The sequence below is a fragment of the Drosophila mauritiana genome, chromosome 3R, assembly GCF_004382145.1.
Source record: "Drosophila mauritiana strain mau12 chromosome 3R, ASM438214v1, whole genome shotgun sequence".
Classification (NCBI taxonomy): Eukaryota; Metazoa; Arthropoda; class Insecta; order Diptera; family Drosophilidae; genus Drosophila; species Drosophila mauritiana.
In genome coordinates this window covers 5,285,137-5,300,349 of record NC_046670.1, presented here as the reverse complement: position 1 = coordinate 5,300,349, position 15,213 = coordinate 5,285,137, and the positions used below count along the sequence as shown (strand labels likewise).

General features: G+C 42.5%; 5 protein-coding genes across 5 annotated transcripts; 1 reads left to right on the top strand and 4 right to left on the bottom strand.

Annotated features, from left to right (window-relative positions):
- Positions 1-3,231: 3,231 nt before the first annotated feature.
- Positions 3,232-3,725, bottom strand: LOC117143701. The gene is made up of 2 exons (XM_033308497.1): positions 3,651-3,725; positions 3,232-3,586 (listed from the first exon to the last, which is right to left on the bottom strand). Exons 1-2 carry the CDS (start codon positions 3,660-3,662, stop codon positions 3,314-3,316), a joined length of 285 nt encoding a protein of 94 aa, XP_033164388.1. The 5' UTR covers positions 3,663-3,725; the 3' UTR covers positions 3,232-3,313.
- Positions 3,726-6,564: 2,839 nt separating this feature from the next.
- Positions 6,565-8,282, bottom strand: LOC117143700. Its single transcript, XM_033308496.1, has 3 exons — positions 8,088-8,282; positions 7,660-8,001; positions 6,565-7,516 (listed from the first exon to the last, which is right to left on the bottom strand). The coding sequence occupies exons 1-3, from the start codon at positions 8,097-8,099 to the stop codon at positions 7,442-7,444; spliced, it is 429 nt and encodes a 142-aa protein (XP_033164387.1). The 5' UTR covers positions 8,100-8,282; the 3' UTR covers positions 6,565-7,441.
- A 1,124-nt stretch (positions 8,283-9,406) lies between these two features.
- On the bottom strand, positions 9,407-12,745 carry LOC117143695 (protein unc-45 homolog B). The gene is made up of 3 exons (XM_033308490.1): positions 12,521-12,745; positions 11,171-12,463; positions 9,407-11,110 (listed from the first exon to the last, which is right to left on the bottom strand). The coding sequence occupies exons 2-3, from the start codon at positions 12,447-12,449 to the stop codon at positions 9,546-9,548; spliced, it is 2,844 nt and encodes a 947-aa protein (XP_033164381.1). The 5' UTR covers positions 12,450-12,463; positions 12,521-12,745; the 3' UTR covers positions 9,407-9,545.
- A 291-nt stretch (positions 12,746-13,036) lies between these two features.
- LOC117143699 (dnaJ homolog subfamily C member 30, mitochondrial) lies at positions 13,037-13,929 on the top strand. Its single transcript, XM_033308495.1, has one exon. The coding sequence runs from the start codon at positions 13,158-13,160 to the stop codon at positions 13,851-13,853; it is 696 nt and encodes a 231-aa protein (XP_033164386.1). The 5' UTR covers positions 13,037-13,157; the 3' UTR covers positions 13,854-13,929.
- A 138-nt stretch (positions 13,930-14,067) lies between these two features.
- Positions 14,068-15,210, bottom strand: LOC117143698 (probable 18S rRNA (guanine-N(7))-methyltransferase). The gene is made up of 4 exons (XM_033308494.1): positions 15,061-15,210; positions 14,960-14,997; positions 14,338-14,903; positions 14,068-14,279 (listed from the first exon to the last, which is right to left on the bottom strand). The coding sequence occupies exons 1-4, from the start codon at positions 15,097-15,099 to the stop codon at positions 14,092-14,094; spliced, it is 831 nt and encodes a 276-aa protein (XP_033164385.1). The 5' UTR covers positions 15,100-15,210; the 3' UTR covers positions 14,068-14,091.
- Between the last annotated feature and the right edge of the window lie 3 nt (positions 15,211-15,213).

Below are 15,213 nucleotides of genomic sequence, written 5' to 3'. Positions count from 1 at the left end.
TAAACTTAACATTGCAAAAACAGAACAAATAAGTCACGTTTCTGGCTGCGTCAACAAATTAATTACAACAAACATTAAACCTTTAACTTTTGTTACTGGGCTAACAATATTGTAACTTCCGTTTTTTCTCGATGTCAAATGAGCTAATTTAGTTGTTAACTATGATATATTAAAAACTAAAGAGATTAAAATACTTTCAGGAAGGTATGTAAATTTATATAAAACAATATTCATTTCCGTTATAAACTTCTCAACTACTATACTAATCCAATCTTAACAATCCACCAAGCAAGTGTTGCTGATCTCAACATACTGACCGCTTTCATTTTCGTGGGTCAATAAATTGATTGAAAATCACCTGGTGGTTTCATCAGTTTCCAGTCAACAGCCCGCCTTGACATTAAGCCCCGCCAGTCTGGGGGCTTGAACTTCATTAATTGGCGGGGATGAGGTGGGTCTGGGAACTGCATTCAAGAGCGACTGCCGAGCGCCAAGACTTGGGAGCAATGACTTTCCGCACAGCTGCAGTTTTTCCTTCTGCGGCTTTGCTTATCGAGCGCCCAACCGCCAACGCATTTGACAACATTTGTTTCCTCATTACTCGTATACTTGGCAGGGATTTCACCAGCCGGAGCTGAATGTTAATTGCGCGATGCTGCGAGGAAGCATCTTGGCGGCATCTCTCGTCGTGCCAAAAGAAAGTGAAATGGAAATGGGAAATGGAGACGGAGACGGAGATGGAGATGGAAATGGGAAGCGTGGAAAGTCGACAAGAGGTGAAGATGTCTGCCCAACCACCCCAGGGTTCACAATCGGTCAGCTGGTGCTGTTTTCGGTTTTCCCGCTCCCCAGCCATTTAGCCACTCGGGCTATCTGCAGGAGGTGCCTCGGGGTCAACCGAATAATTTGGGCGGTCAACGAGTGTGGAAGAGTTGGACACGATCGTTATGTGACGGTAATGCTGATGACGCTGATGAGCAGGAAGAGGGGACACCAGTTGGCGGAAATCAACGATGACAAATGTCCACAAATGCTTCCTCAACTCGGAGTAGAGGCATTTAAAAGTTTAAATGCAACTGGAAAATAATCGTAAATAACAAGTTATAAAAATCCACAAGAAATCCTTCAAGATATTTACCATATTTTCTATACCCAAATTACCAACTTTCATTGAAAAAAATTTTAAGTTACACCATATATTAGCTTTAAAGACATGTTTCGGTACTTAAAATGTTAATTGAGATCTATATTTATTGTATTGATTTCGTATCCTTTTGGCCGCATGTTAATTAAAGTAATATCTCAAAGCGAGAGGTGAAAGCTCTTGCTAGTCTGCTTCCTTGAGTCTGCCTTTTGAATTTAGTGCTAATGCGTACAAGAAAGAGGCGTAACCACCGAAAAAATAATAAAGTGCTAATAATTTCTGTGCAAACTATGTGGCTCGACTCCAAATAAGCGATCCTATGGGCATATCTGCGTATAAGTCCGCTAGGCAAGCACTGAAAGCCAAGTTGTAAGCAAACAAGAAAGGCAACCTGATCTAGGGGCTTTTAAAACAGTTAGTTTCATTCTAAAATATTTAAAAAATATATATATTTTTTTTTGGAATTTAAAGAAAAATGTAAAATACATTAGTATTTTAGTTTAAGTAAAGACGATTTGCATTTATTTTCCCTATCCAATGCAAATTGTTTGGCCCACTTGCTCGATTTTGTTGCCTATCTGTTATTGCTTTTGTTTTACTTTTTGCGGCCCGAAGCTTTTACCATTGTAAAGAGATTGGTTTGGGCATCTGACAGATACACGCGCGTAATTAAGGTTGGAAACATAAACAATAAAACAAGTCTACTGCCAAATTGCCTCCCACCCTCCATTGGTTCGTGGGACGAAGGTTGGCCAAAATAAATCAGCTAACAAGACCGAAACAGCAATTAAACCAAACGCAAAATCATATTTTTTCTTTATGATTTGGTAAATATTTGTGGGCTGCTTGAATTGGCGGTGGGGAATATGTGAGCTTAGCTGCCTATAATAATTACGCATAAATATTTGATGCGATTTTTTTTTCTTGGTATCAATTTTGTGTCAAGGATAAGCGGAACCACTGTCATATATTGGGGTTTTTGGTGGATGCGCTTTGATTGATTGATTGATCCGTCTACGGGGGTCAAAACAAAACGATATGCGAAAGAAAAATGATGTCTTAATGGGCGTTTAATTTGTCTTTTGGTTCGTGTGCAGCTCTTTAATGCGATGATTTGCCACAAAATACCAGGGGAACGAACAGATTCATTTCTTATCCGATATAAAATAAAGTTAATTTTAAAACAAAGGTTGAACGCCATCGCTGGATTTCTTGACTATCAGATACCTGTCACTGTTTGTTGGCATATCGTTAGACATTGGTTTAAAAATAAAAATTAAAACATAATGAAAATAAAACAAACAAAGTCAACTATCCCAGCGTATGCGTCTCCAGAATCAGCTTGCTTAATCCCAACTTTCTAACCGATTATTTGGTGTTCACACGGACAGACATACGGACGGACAGACTGGCACGGTCAGATCGACTTGGCTAGTGATCCTGATCAAGAATATATATTCTTTATAGGATCGGAAGCGCTTTCTTTTCATATTATTAGCTAAATTCACTTGCAGTTTAGGACGCATTGGAAATTGTGGCCAGCCAGCCGTGGAAGCAATTACCACGTGGAACCAACCCCTTCTCACCCCTGGTGGTTCGCTTCCCTCCAACCATCCTCCGGTATTTGCTGGCGGAATTGCGGAGTAATTTGCAAACGCACCAATATCCAAGACCAAGTCGCTGGTCAGCAATGACGACCTTAATTAGCGGGCAGAAGACGGCCGAAGATGGCCGAAGAGGAATCAAAGCCAAGAACAACAGAGCAAATAATAGGCAAACGCACATGCGAGCTTGAGGGGGCGGGAGGGACCTGGGGTGCGGCGGGGTAAGTGAAGCGTTCATCGAGCAGAAGGGCGCACCGCGAATTCTAGGAAACCAATTAAGGCGCCACTTGAAGTCACGTTGGTTTCCAGCCAACGGAAATCAGATTGAAAATGAATGATGAAGTCAATTCAAGTAAGCTTAGTTTAAAAAACCGCCAAAGAACACTTTTAATATAAAAACTTAACCACATTAACCAACAAAAAACTATCGATGGATCACTCACAATGTGTTTAAATGTATATGAAATTCAAAACAATTACTGATTAATTAAAAAAGTAATTTTTTATAGCTTTAGCTTTAACAATCATTTGACATTTGATGCTTCTTACCAGGAGTAGACCCATTTTAACTTTTTGGACCAGCCTTTAAATCTATGATATCATATTTAGATGCTCCAACGATTGGTAGGCCAGTCGATTGTCCTTCACCGCCACCGTATGGTCCTACGCCATATTGCCCACCTTTACTTTGCTGCTGAGGGTTGTGAAGCCTTATTCCTTCATTGACAATGCCACCAATATAACCGAAGAGTCTACTGAAATTTGGCTCTGGTGAGTCGGAAAATGTTGGATGGGCCGTAGTCCACTGGATGGCCAAAAGTAAGCAAATTAAGCCCTTCTGCAAATCAATAATAATAATATTTTTTTAAATTAGGTTAGCTCTGCCAAATGATGCTGCTTACCAACAACTTCATTGTAAATAGATTTCAAAATGAATTTATTTTCATTTTTAAGCCGCATTTATAGGTTCTTCAAAGAAACAGATAGTATACATTGCTATCAGCAATGTTTGTAGAGGGTGCTTGTCAAATGAAATAAAAACATTAAACATTAATTAAACATTAAAAAACCGACGCAGTGTTCGAAACTTTAACTTGTTAAAAAAACATATATCTATTTTTTTAGTCCCAACATATATCCCCCAAGCCCTAATTTATACGCCACTGTATTTTATGCTATCAGTAATTGCTATATTTGTTTGCGACAACAAAGAATGTCAGAGATTTCACCCCAAGAGTTGATAACTGTGATTAAAAAGAAATGCATGGCAAAGCTCGTGTTTTTTATTAGTTTACTGAATTTTGAACCCAAAGAAAAATGCAATAGGTTTGCGATCAGCGAATGGTTTTTTGCACATTTCTTTGCTATGGTTGCTAATGAGGGAACTCTTATAGAAGCTTATATATTACATTAAATTAGATTATTATTCATTTTTTTATTTGCCCAGCATCCAAGACATGTGTGTTGATAACACACTTGCTTTATTTCTAACCTAATTAAGTGTTCGTTACTATTCCTTACTTTTCGTTCAGTTTTTGTAGGCTAGCTGACCACTGTGCCAGGGAGCTTGATGGACCCCTCTCATCAATTGAGATATTATGAAATCCACTGCACCCCCCCGCTTTCCCCAGCGAGTGCGTGCGGTCCGCGCTCGCTAATAGAGACGCATTCATGTACATCCTTCTGGACCTCGCGCTGAGCTCCACGGACGGACCGGAGTTGGGGAAGGGAACTGATCTGAGCAGAACTGAGCCGGCATCGCATAGCATTTGCCTTGTTAATGATGTGCCGTGTGCGCATTTAAATAAAGTGCCGCCCATTATAATGAGCCGAGCGCACCGCGTCCCAGTCCGCATCTCTGCCTTTTTCACTGCCTCACGTTACACAGAAAAAAAATATTCGTAAGGGTAAATTTTACTTCTTATAAAGAACTTGGGAAAATGTTACACTTCAACTTTTTATATATATCCTTCTTCTTTAATTTCGACCTTAATATATATGTATAGTTTTTGAAAGTACCAGTCATAGGAATGTAAATTGACAAATGACCGACAATTCAAATTTGGCAAGCAAGTATTCGTCGCAGTGTAGTCCTTACCAACCCCATTCAGCCATCGTTGTCGACATCCCAATCTTAACGTCATAAAGGAGCGGCACACAGCGTCCAAACCCCATTCCTATTAATTTCTGGCCTACGCATTTGGGCCCGATTGTGTTTCTTGGCCCTGTTCGGGTTCTAATGAGCGGCCCATAAAACGCGCCAAAGTTTGCACATAAAAAGGGTCGTCGCTGACCAATGCCTATGCCCATGTGAAACGCATAATTAAGGCTGCGAAAACTCGCTCCACTGCAGACAGCTATTAAACAAGGGGATAACTCTAACGAATGTTTAAAATGCGTTTAAATATCGAAATTATTAGCAAAGAAAACGATTACTTTCAATAAGCTTTTACAGACTTCATAGAGTTTCATTAATAATTGATATAACTGTCTTAAGTTTTTAAAAGCTTTAAAAATAATTATATGCAAAATAGAATTATTAATCGAAAAGAGCTAAGTTCATTCACCCCAACCACAACTCATATTGTGTTGTAAAATTTGAAATGAAACCAATGCAGGAGTATCTTAAGTTAATGGGTATTAAATGTATCATTAATCTTAAATTATAACAACAAATTAATTTTAGTAACGAGCTATGTGCCTTATATAATACTAATATGGTTCTAGTCCGAAGCCACTTATTATGTATACCAAGAATATTATAAAACGGAAATAGTATGGTGAATTCAATATTCAGGTTAGTGGGTTCTCAGCGACACAAAGCTGGCAGCTGTGACACATCAACATTTGAAAATTCTCATTTGAAATGAGGCGGAAAAGAAATATTATCGTTGCCAGCCGCTGTCGCATCTTCAATAAAAAGCAAGCATTTACCGTGGTTTCCAGTCCGAAAAGAGGGAAAATTAAATATTTTTCCCTGTGAAAATGCGCAAATAGAAAGTTGCCTCTCGCGCCCGCCGAGTGCAACAAAACAATTAAGGCATGGTGAGAGGACAGTGGAGTGGATGGGAGGGAATCTGAGGCAAAACTGCAAGCTCAGCGAAAAGAAAGCAAGTGGCACAACCTTAATGACAGTGGGCAGTGCACAGTTTGGCCGGCACTGGAACCCACACCGTCCATCTCGAGATCTTCGAGCTGCAGCCCCCTTTCTTGTGTGGTCGGTCGACAATTGTCATAACATAAACATTTGCACTCGGGCACTTGACCACAAACACAAATGCAAACACACGCAATCGCAAATCGTCTAATTATGGCCCTTTGAGGCTCTTCTTCTTCCAGCTCTGTGGGCCCATTCAATTGATTCAAATGCCCGACAATCTTTTCAATTATTTCTTATAACCTACGGCACCGAGGCAAATGCACCTACACTGCCAGAAATTCTGAAGAGAATAAAAGGAGCATGCCAAATTTAAAAACAAAATATTGAAGAAGAAACTTCTTTTGTTATTCAGCCATAAAATGGCTTGCCTTATAAAAACTATTTCTTATCCCCATTAAATTCTATTATATGTATTTTATAATAAATGCCTTTATTGCTTTCCGATGTGTTTTGATTTATTGTAAAAGTTGTAGGTAGTACTTTTTTTTATCTTTTGCATGGATACCTTTTTTCCAGTGCACTTTCATGGCTGGCTGACAACATTGTTGCAAGTTTGCGACCAAGTTACTAATAGCATTCGATGATTTTGTTGGTTTTGCCTTGATTCTTCCTCCAGCCTGAGATGCTTAGCATATTCAGCTATTTGAGGATCAAACGAGTATCTTAACGATCCTGGCCAACGACATTCGATTGATATAAATTTTGAGCCAACTTTCTGGCTATCACCACACGTTGGCCTGGCTTTTTGAATTGTTCGGTCGGTGGCTGCCAGTTTTAAGAGCGGTCGTTGCACATTTTCGGCTTTCAACGAATTTTTGTGTTCAGCCATCGACTCGAACGCTTTTCGGCGGATGGCAGCAGTTTGATTAATTACCATGGCCAATGCGAAGGAAAATCGCTGTACGAGTTTTGTTTGGCGGTGCTTTGGCAAATTGTCCACAAGTTCCGGCGAAATGGAATAAAAAAACGATTGACAAATGTCTGACAGGGGAAAGGGGATAAAAAAGGCTCGACTAATTTGGTGTCCGGTAAAATCCCAAGCTTTAAATTGGGAAAGTTGACCGGTTGTGGGGCCAGTATTTAAACATTTTTCAGGATTTAAATGCTTTTATAAAGCCTAACCTTTTATTCACGCCTTTTAAGTAAATGTCAAGGAAGTTAAGCACTCAGTTGTTTCTATTTGTCCTTATTTAAAGCTCTTATTAAATAAGGTTAAGAATTAAATAAGTTAATAAATTAAATATTTCAAATTAGTGTTCGCTTAACACTTTACATTGTCAAGATATTCACCATTCAATTCACACACTCGTCTTTCAACTCCAAGTTCTGTCAGTTGGGATTCCGAATCTTCCAAAAGGGAAACCACTCGTGCAACCTGAGTTGACACCTGCACCAATCTGATGTCTCCATAACCGTAACCGTCTTACATCGATTCGATCGATCCGCCTAGCCACTTGCACTTTCAGCATCGTCATTCTACTCGCGGACAACTTTCATCTTTCATCCCGTATCTTTTGCTGCCTGCACTTTCGTTCAATCGGTCAACGCAACTTCGCTGGCGGTGTATCTGAATCTGTGTTTTTGTGCCCCTGCATCAGCATCAATGCACTAAGAAAACAGAATTAGTTCAATTTTTATATATGCTAAATGAATATATAAGTAAGGAATCTATCTATTGGGTATAAGTTAGTTTTCTATTTTGAAACGGGGCAATCTCAAATCCACTATTAGTTATCTTAAAAGTTCATTACCTTTCTCCCAGTGCACATTTGTTGCGTCGCATCGCCTGGGGGGCAGCTTATGATGCCCGTCGATGGTAATTTGCATATTTTCCGCATGCGCAGACGACTCCAGTCGGCCAGTTTATTAAACAAAAATATTGACATGAAAATCGGCTTTCGATTTCCACGGGACAAATTGTGCGGCACCACTGCGTTGCACCACACTGAACCGCACCGCGCCACCAAAACGAGATTAAATGGAAAGTGAAGTTGCACATATGTACGTCGCCAATCAAGCCGATGAAGCTCTAAGCCACTGCCTCCGATCCACAGTCTTAGCCAACTCTTTGCCACACGGTCTGCGTCTGTCGTCTGTGTAATTAGGACAAAATGTCTAATGTTGACCAATGCCGAAAAAGTAAATACAACTCGGTCCAGTTCGGTTTCGTTTTACGCACCTTAATGATCATTTAGCGGCCGGTGTTTGTTGGCCATTTAGTCGTAGCGGCTTTAAGCCGATCAATCTGGCTGCAACTTTTACCCCGACTGGGAAAGTTCTTCCCTCTTTGGCCGAAGATGTCGCTATGTGGAATGTAAACAAAGATGGGATGAGGGTTTTCGACTTTTCTTTGGGAAATGCAATTTCACCCAAGCCGAAACCGAAACCGAAAGTTTCCGCTTCTTGGGGATTAAGTCTGGGATTATTTTCTTTATTATCGATTTCTCAAATGGAAGAAGAGTTTACATTTAATATGAAGTAGCCGAGAAACTCGATATTAAATATTTGAATTTGAATTTGCTAACATATTTCCACGGATATGAATTTTTTACCATTTTTTAAAATGTTCATTCTTTAAATATATGTATATTTTTAAGTATATTTGCAAGCATTAGTTTGTTTCCTTCTGGGGTCTTAATCAACATCTTTTACTTAACCCTTCAGCTTATGAAGGTCCTGAAGAACTCACCTACCACATTACTTTACCTTATAACCACATTATTTATTGGTCAAATTGAGAAAGGTTTCAAGGAAAACAGGAAAATGCGAAATAATCGCGAGGTAAGGAATGCCAAATGGCCAAAGACCAAAAGCGGGATGGATTACGGACAAAATGCCGTTAAGTCATGGTGGCTCCATTAGCAACCGAAACCCTCGGCCATTTCCCACTGCGCTGAGCCAAACTAAATTAAAGCAACAATTATTTATTTAATCATATTTCATTGAGATTGAGCAATCAGCTGGAAGAGATGCTCGCCCCGGAATTCCCGGCTACCTGACACTGCAACACTGCCGCATCAGAAGCATCTTCTGCAATTATTTGTGCATTAGAGGAAGTCAGCTACCTCGAGCTGGCGACTAATGTCAGTTTAAGTGTGGCAATGAATAGAAAACATACCGAGGCAGTGCACCGGGGAAAATCGAGTCGGTGGGAAAACAGTAGGCCAACTTGCATCCAGCTGCAGCCTGCTTGCAACTTGAAACTGGCAACGTGTTTGCTGGTCTTGAAATAATATTTGCATCAAGAATGTGCGCCCTAAAAGCCATAGGAAATGTAATGTCCACGGCATCCAATTGATAGCCCCACTGGCCATAAGCACATTCTAGGACAAATCTATATTTCACTCGAAATCACATTGAGCCGCAGCAATTAGGATTGGATAATTAGTCTGTATTAGTTAAATTAAAAAATCGCGTATTCAAGAAACAACTCAATAATATATTATTTTACCCACTAAAGAATAAAACAAACTACCTTTAAAAACGAACTGTGTGAAATAAATTCGAACAATATTTATAAAACAGTTAAGTACATTTGATATTTTCAAATAATAAGTTAAGTTTCGCGATGACACTGTGAGTAAAGTAAAGAAGATGAAATGGAGGAGGAACAAAAGGCACTACAAGGAAATTTCGCTTAATCGTCGATAATCTCTGATATTTTGGCATTTTCGGCAAATACATCGGGGATCTCCGCATTGTCGGACCGCTCGATGATCCTATAACGCTCCGCCGCCGCCAGGCACTGGGTGGCCACCTCTCGGGCCTTGGCACGCGTGTCATCTGGCAGCTGCCCCAAACCGCTCAGCAGTTCCATAATGTCCGTCTCAAACAGCTTTTTGGCGATCTCCTCGCCAGCATTTATCATGTTTAGAATAATCACAATGCCACGATGCTGGACCGCCGGACTGGGATTGGCGATCAGAGTGTGCAGAATGTCCAGCCAGCTGGCGATGGCCAAGATCTTCTCACAGCACTTGACCGACACTGAAGTAATAATGGCCAGAGCTCCGGCACAAGCTGTGGCGGTCTCCTCGTCCTCATCCTCGCAGAGCAGCGCCAAGAACTTCACTCGGTCGTTATTGCCCTCGAACATTTTAATAACATCCTCACTCATAACCAGATTACACAGACACTGGGCAGCTGCACGGGTGAGGTAGAGATGGTCCTCCATGAGATAATACTCTATCTTGGAGACCCCCTGCTCCTTGATAATCCGCTGCCGCACGCTCTCGTTCATGCTGGCTAGATTGGTAAGTGCCATCAGCGACTCAAAGTTCTCCAGCGCTGTGCAGTCCTGTTGCAAAAGGTTCAACAAAGGACGAATTACATCCAGCGATCGCTGACCACTGAAAGATACTTCCGGATTAATGGTTATGCCAATCCTGGCCAACGCCTGGGTAGCATGACGTTTTCCTTTCTCAGTGCCCTCAAGCGCCATACGAAGTAGCGCCTTAACGCCGCCTTCTTGGACCACCTTTCCTCGCAACTCTTTCAGTCCACAAACAGCATTCAAGACCCTGGCAATCAGCTCCTGTGAATTGTGGCTTTCCGTTTTGGCCAGTGCACAAAGAGCAGTTGTAATGCCCTCATTTGCCAGCACAGTAATGCGCTTATTGATAAAATCTACGTCGTCCAGCTCGTGCTCCTCCGGTATGTGTTGCTTAGCAAACTTGGCCAGTTCTATCATCTCAGGCAACATCTCCTGCTTCTCATACGCATTGCACAGATTCACAAAAGTGGTGACCACACCATAGAGACAGGACTGATTTCCACCGCGGGCCAAATCCATTAGAGCGTGAATGGAAGCCTTATCCTCAATAAGCTTCTCCTTACATTCAGCATCCAGTGTTAAATAAGCCAGACCATCGGCAGCCCAACGACGGATATCCTTATCCTTTCCAGGTTTGATTAAAAACCGACGGCATGCCTCCGCCAGCTTCAGGGCAGCTCCATCGCCAAATGGTCGGATGGCCGCATCCTGACCGCCGTAGCTACCCAGCTTGCAAAGACCCACCAGGGCGCGCACTCGAATACCGTCGTTCTTGGAGTGGTAAAGCCGCTTTAAGATGTCTACTCCCTGCTCACAAAGAGCCTTGGCCTTGTCCTTTTTAGAGGAAGCGGCGATTAGGCACTCACATGCTACTCGCTGCTGCAACTCATCGTCGGTCGTGGCCATTGCTAGAATCATCTGCAGTATTCCTGTTACAAATTTCGACCATTAATTTTGTACCATTTTCTAAATCCAATAATAGAACTCACCATCTCTGGCCACGACCTGATTGCCCACATCCAATGGACCGTTAAGCAGGGCAGTAATCGCAACAGTGACCCGCACCTTGGATTCCATATCAGGCGACAAAAGCTTGTCCTTGATATATTCGTCGATCTGGTCCGTGAACCTTGCCTTAGCTTCATCGTAGTACATGTTCTCATATATGCGGGCCAGACAAACGGAAGCAATTGTGGATGACGAGCCGGTGATATTCATTGCACTCTCGTACTTATAATCCTCCAGTTCGGAGCACACATCCAGCAGACGGCACAGACCCCTGATCTCTACCAGGCGTTCGGCCCATTCCAGAGCCGTGTAGTGGACATTCCTTGTTATAAGCTCAATAACGGCATCCCTAGCTGCTCCGGAAATCGTGCGATCCGTGATACTATAAACTAGGCATGTTAGGAGAGTGTCAATTTCCCGGTTGTTCCTAGTGCACAGCTCCTTGTCCGGTTTCGAATCGGGTTTGTTCTTAAGCCCAGACAAAGCGTTCAATATTGTTTGTAAACAAAACTGGGCGGTGGACACACAGTTCTCGTGTTTCTGGTCGAGAACCCGCATGAACCACGGCACTCCGAGTTCAGTTAAAACGCCCTTTGTACGCTCCACGCTATTTTCGCAAAGAGCTGCCACCAAATGCACCATATTCACATAAATGTCCTGATCCTTTTCCACCTTGGTTAGTGAGGCCACTTTGGCGATGCAATGGTCCTTGTAAAGCAGTTCAGCGCCAGTCTGCTCTTTGGCCAAAACTACTAGGTTATTGGCTGCCGCGCGACGCTTATCGATGGGCGTGGCTAAATCAAAAGTAAGATCCATCATCTGCTTGACTTTTGTGCAGGTCTTGGCATTACGGGCAGAGCGCTCTTCCACGACGACATGAAGCCTCTGGAGCATGGGCTGTACGGTTTTGTTGCCGGGATCCGCTTTAAACAAAGCGGTGGCGTCTTTGTAGGCCTCCTCGAACTTCTCCAGAGCCTCATACGCTTGAGCCCTACGGAACAGTGCCTTAGGATCCCCCGGAGCCGCTTTCAAAGATTCAGTGCAGTCCTCTACGGCGTTTTCATACTTTTCTAGCTTCAGATATGCGGCTGCACGATTCTTATAGAAAACCGGCAGCTCCTTGTGCTTAGAGCCCACCTTAATGGCTTTGCCATAGTGCTCCACTGCCTCCTCCCAGCGGGAGGCCTTGAACGCCTCGTTGCCCTTATCTTTGTAGCTTCCTGCGTCGGACACTTCCTCGCTGTTGATGGTGTTTGTCATGGTTACACAATTTTCTGTATAAAAAGACAAAAACTATAGCTGCAACTTCTTATTGATCACGGATGACTCACTATTCAGTTCGGTTTTGTGCCTTCTGGCCTAAATTTCGACCACCAGAAACTTCTCGATCGCTCTCGAATACACACAGATACAGTTGAAGACGTTTAGCGGGAAAATCAAGCACGCTGCGTGAGATAATTCAACCGGCTGCTGCCCTGTTCTATATATAAATAAAAATTGAGAAGACTCAAACCAAAATAGTTGCAACAGTTGCCATTCGCAGCGAATCGGCCAAACAGCTGACTCGAACAGTGGAGCTTACGTTTAGCTTTTTTCATAATACCCAAGACAGTTGACGAATTTTAACTTTATTAAAGTCTTGAATTATTAACTATGCAAGGGATTAAAAATGTTTTCCAGATATATCTGTAAAAACTTTTGTTATAATCGTTTATTTTGTAATTATTTTCTAAATCAATCTTTTATAAATTATCTATTTATAAATTAATCAATTTCAAGCCCTTTTTCCTCTTTCGGCTGATTTTTGCTGTACCTGCACCACTGGTTCAGCATACAATCGATCTATCGATAACAACGCTGGCGAGGGTGAAAAAGTTCAAGTTCAAACAGCTGATTTGATTTGTTTTTAATTTTCATGTGATATAACGAAACCAAAACAAGTGAAGCGGGCGTAAGAACACATCCAAGATGTTCCAGCACAGCCCAATGTTGTGGCGACCTCTGCTCCTGCTTCGCGGACTCTACCTTAGTCAACGACACCAGATGAGCCACTACGACGCACTGGGAATCAGACGTCAGTGCACGCAGAACGAAATCAAGGCAGCTTACTATAAGCTATCGATGCTCTACCATCCGGACAGGAACCAAGGAAGTGAGAGCGCAGCCAAGAAATTCCGGGAGATCAATCAGGCTTATGAAATTCTGGGAAACTATCGGCTGCGTCGACTTTACGACAAGGGAATCGTGCATACGGCGGGTGCCCAATATGCCCAAGATGTTCACGATGTAGCGGAACCCGTAGTCGAGGACGATGCGGAGACTAAGTTTTACAAGTCGCGATTTCAGAAATCGCGTGTATCTGACTCTGAGGGCCGTACGCCCATCTATGACTTCGACGAGTGGTCCCGAAATCACTACGGTAAATCATTTGACCGGAGACAAGCCGCTCAGGCCAAATACGATCGAATTAAGGTGCAAAGGGAAACCAACAAGATATCAGGCCAGACTGACATGGTCCTGCTGGCCTTTATCTTTGCCGGAGTGGCCGTATACCTGATGTTCCTCGCCGAGAGCTCCTACGACACTCCCAAACAGAAAGCGGAGGAACGACACAGACGCGATCAAGAAGAGCGAGAGCAAAAACTGGTTGGGAAGCAATCTTAGAATTCTCTAGTCCTCAGCGTACATAGACTTAAGTTAAATGAATTAAATTCGAAAGAATATATTTTTGTGAATAAGAGATGTGTCCGTTTTACTTCGGATGAATAGAAGCGGGACTCATACATATATAAACATTAAGCGGCATCGTAATATCCTTAATCTGATCCAAGATCTAAAGCATATAGACAAAGCCGCCCTTAGAGATTAGGTCTGCCACTAATTTTAAATGTAAACACTTTATTCAAAATTTGCCGCTGCGCTTGCGTGCAGTGTACTTAGTATCAGGACGGGTTTCCAAACCCTTGCGACGTCGACGCTCTTTCTTGGCTAGGATCCAATCGCGGGATTTCTTTGGGGCTTTTCCCCGAGCCTCACGGCAAGCATCACGTTTCTTTATATAGTTTACACGACGTTCCTCTTCAGATGAGCCTACAAAAGCAATGATGTGAAAGGTAATTATTATTTTTCTATAATTATTAATACTAACCCAAAGCCTGCGGCAGCTCAGCAGATCCTCCAGTCATGAGCACCAGGTAGTACTTCTTAGCCTTGGCAGAGTTTGGATAGTCGACAACCAAGCCTCCGTAGAATCCCGCCTTCATGGCTTGCGAGGTGACCATCTCGATCTGATCGGAGTTCTCCGGATAAAATTGGAAGACAGCTCGCGCGGTACGTGTCAGACACGAGAACAAGGTGGTAAAGAACTTCAGGAGGCGCTTGTGGGGATTGTGATACGACTTGTCCGCATTGCAGAGCCATTGGAGGGCAGAGATCGAGATGGCGCCGTCGAAGGTGCCCGGCTTGAAGGGCATTCCCTCGCCCATGTCTCCCAGAATGACATCCCCAGCAACCTCGCGTTCCACGGCAATATCGAGCATAGACTTTGAAATATCTATGCCGATCCACATATGCTCGCTGTCCTCAAGAACGCTTCCTGAGAGTCCAGAACCACAGCCGATGTCCAAAATCAAGCGAGACTCATCATCATCTGGGAGCGCCAATAGTTCCAAGGCACGTTCGGCCATTTCCACTTGGATCTCAATGATGCGGGTGCTAAAAAAAGTTGTGGTTCTTAGGAGTTCGATCATTTATTTAACTAACCTACTCACTTTGTGGAATATTTCTTGGCCTCATCATCGTTGTAGAACTAAAGGAATAAAAAATTACTGAGGGTTCACTTTATGGCCAGTACGTTATGGCGTATACTCACAATTTCTGGCGGTGCCGAATGCTCTGGTCTCCTGGCCATTTTTCCTGTATTATTTATCTGTAATTTACAAAGTTGTGCACAGAAATTCTGGAGCGTTTAGATAAACTAAAAAAAAGTAAACACACGTGCAATCAACAAACAGCTGTTTCTCAT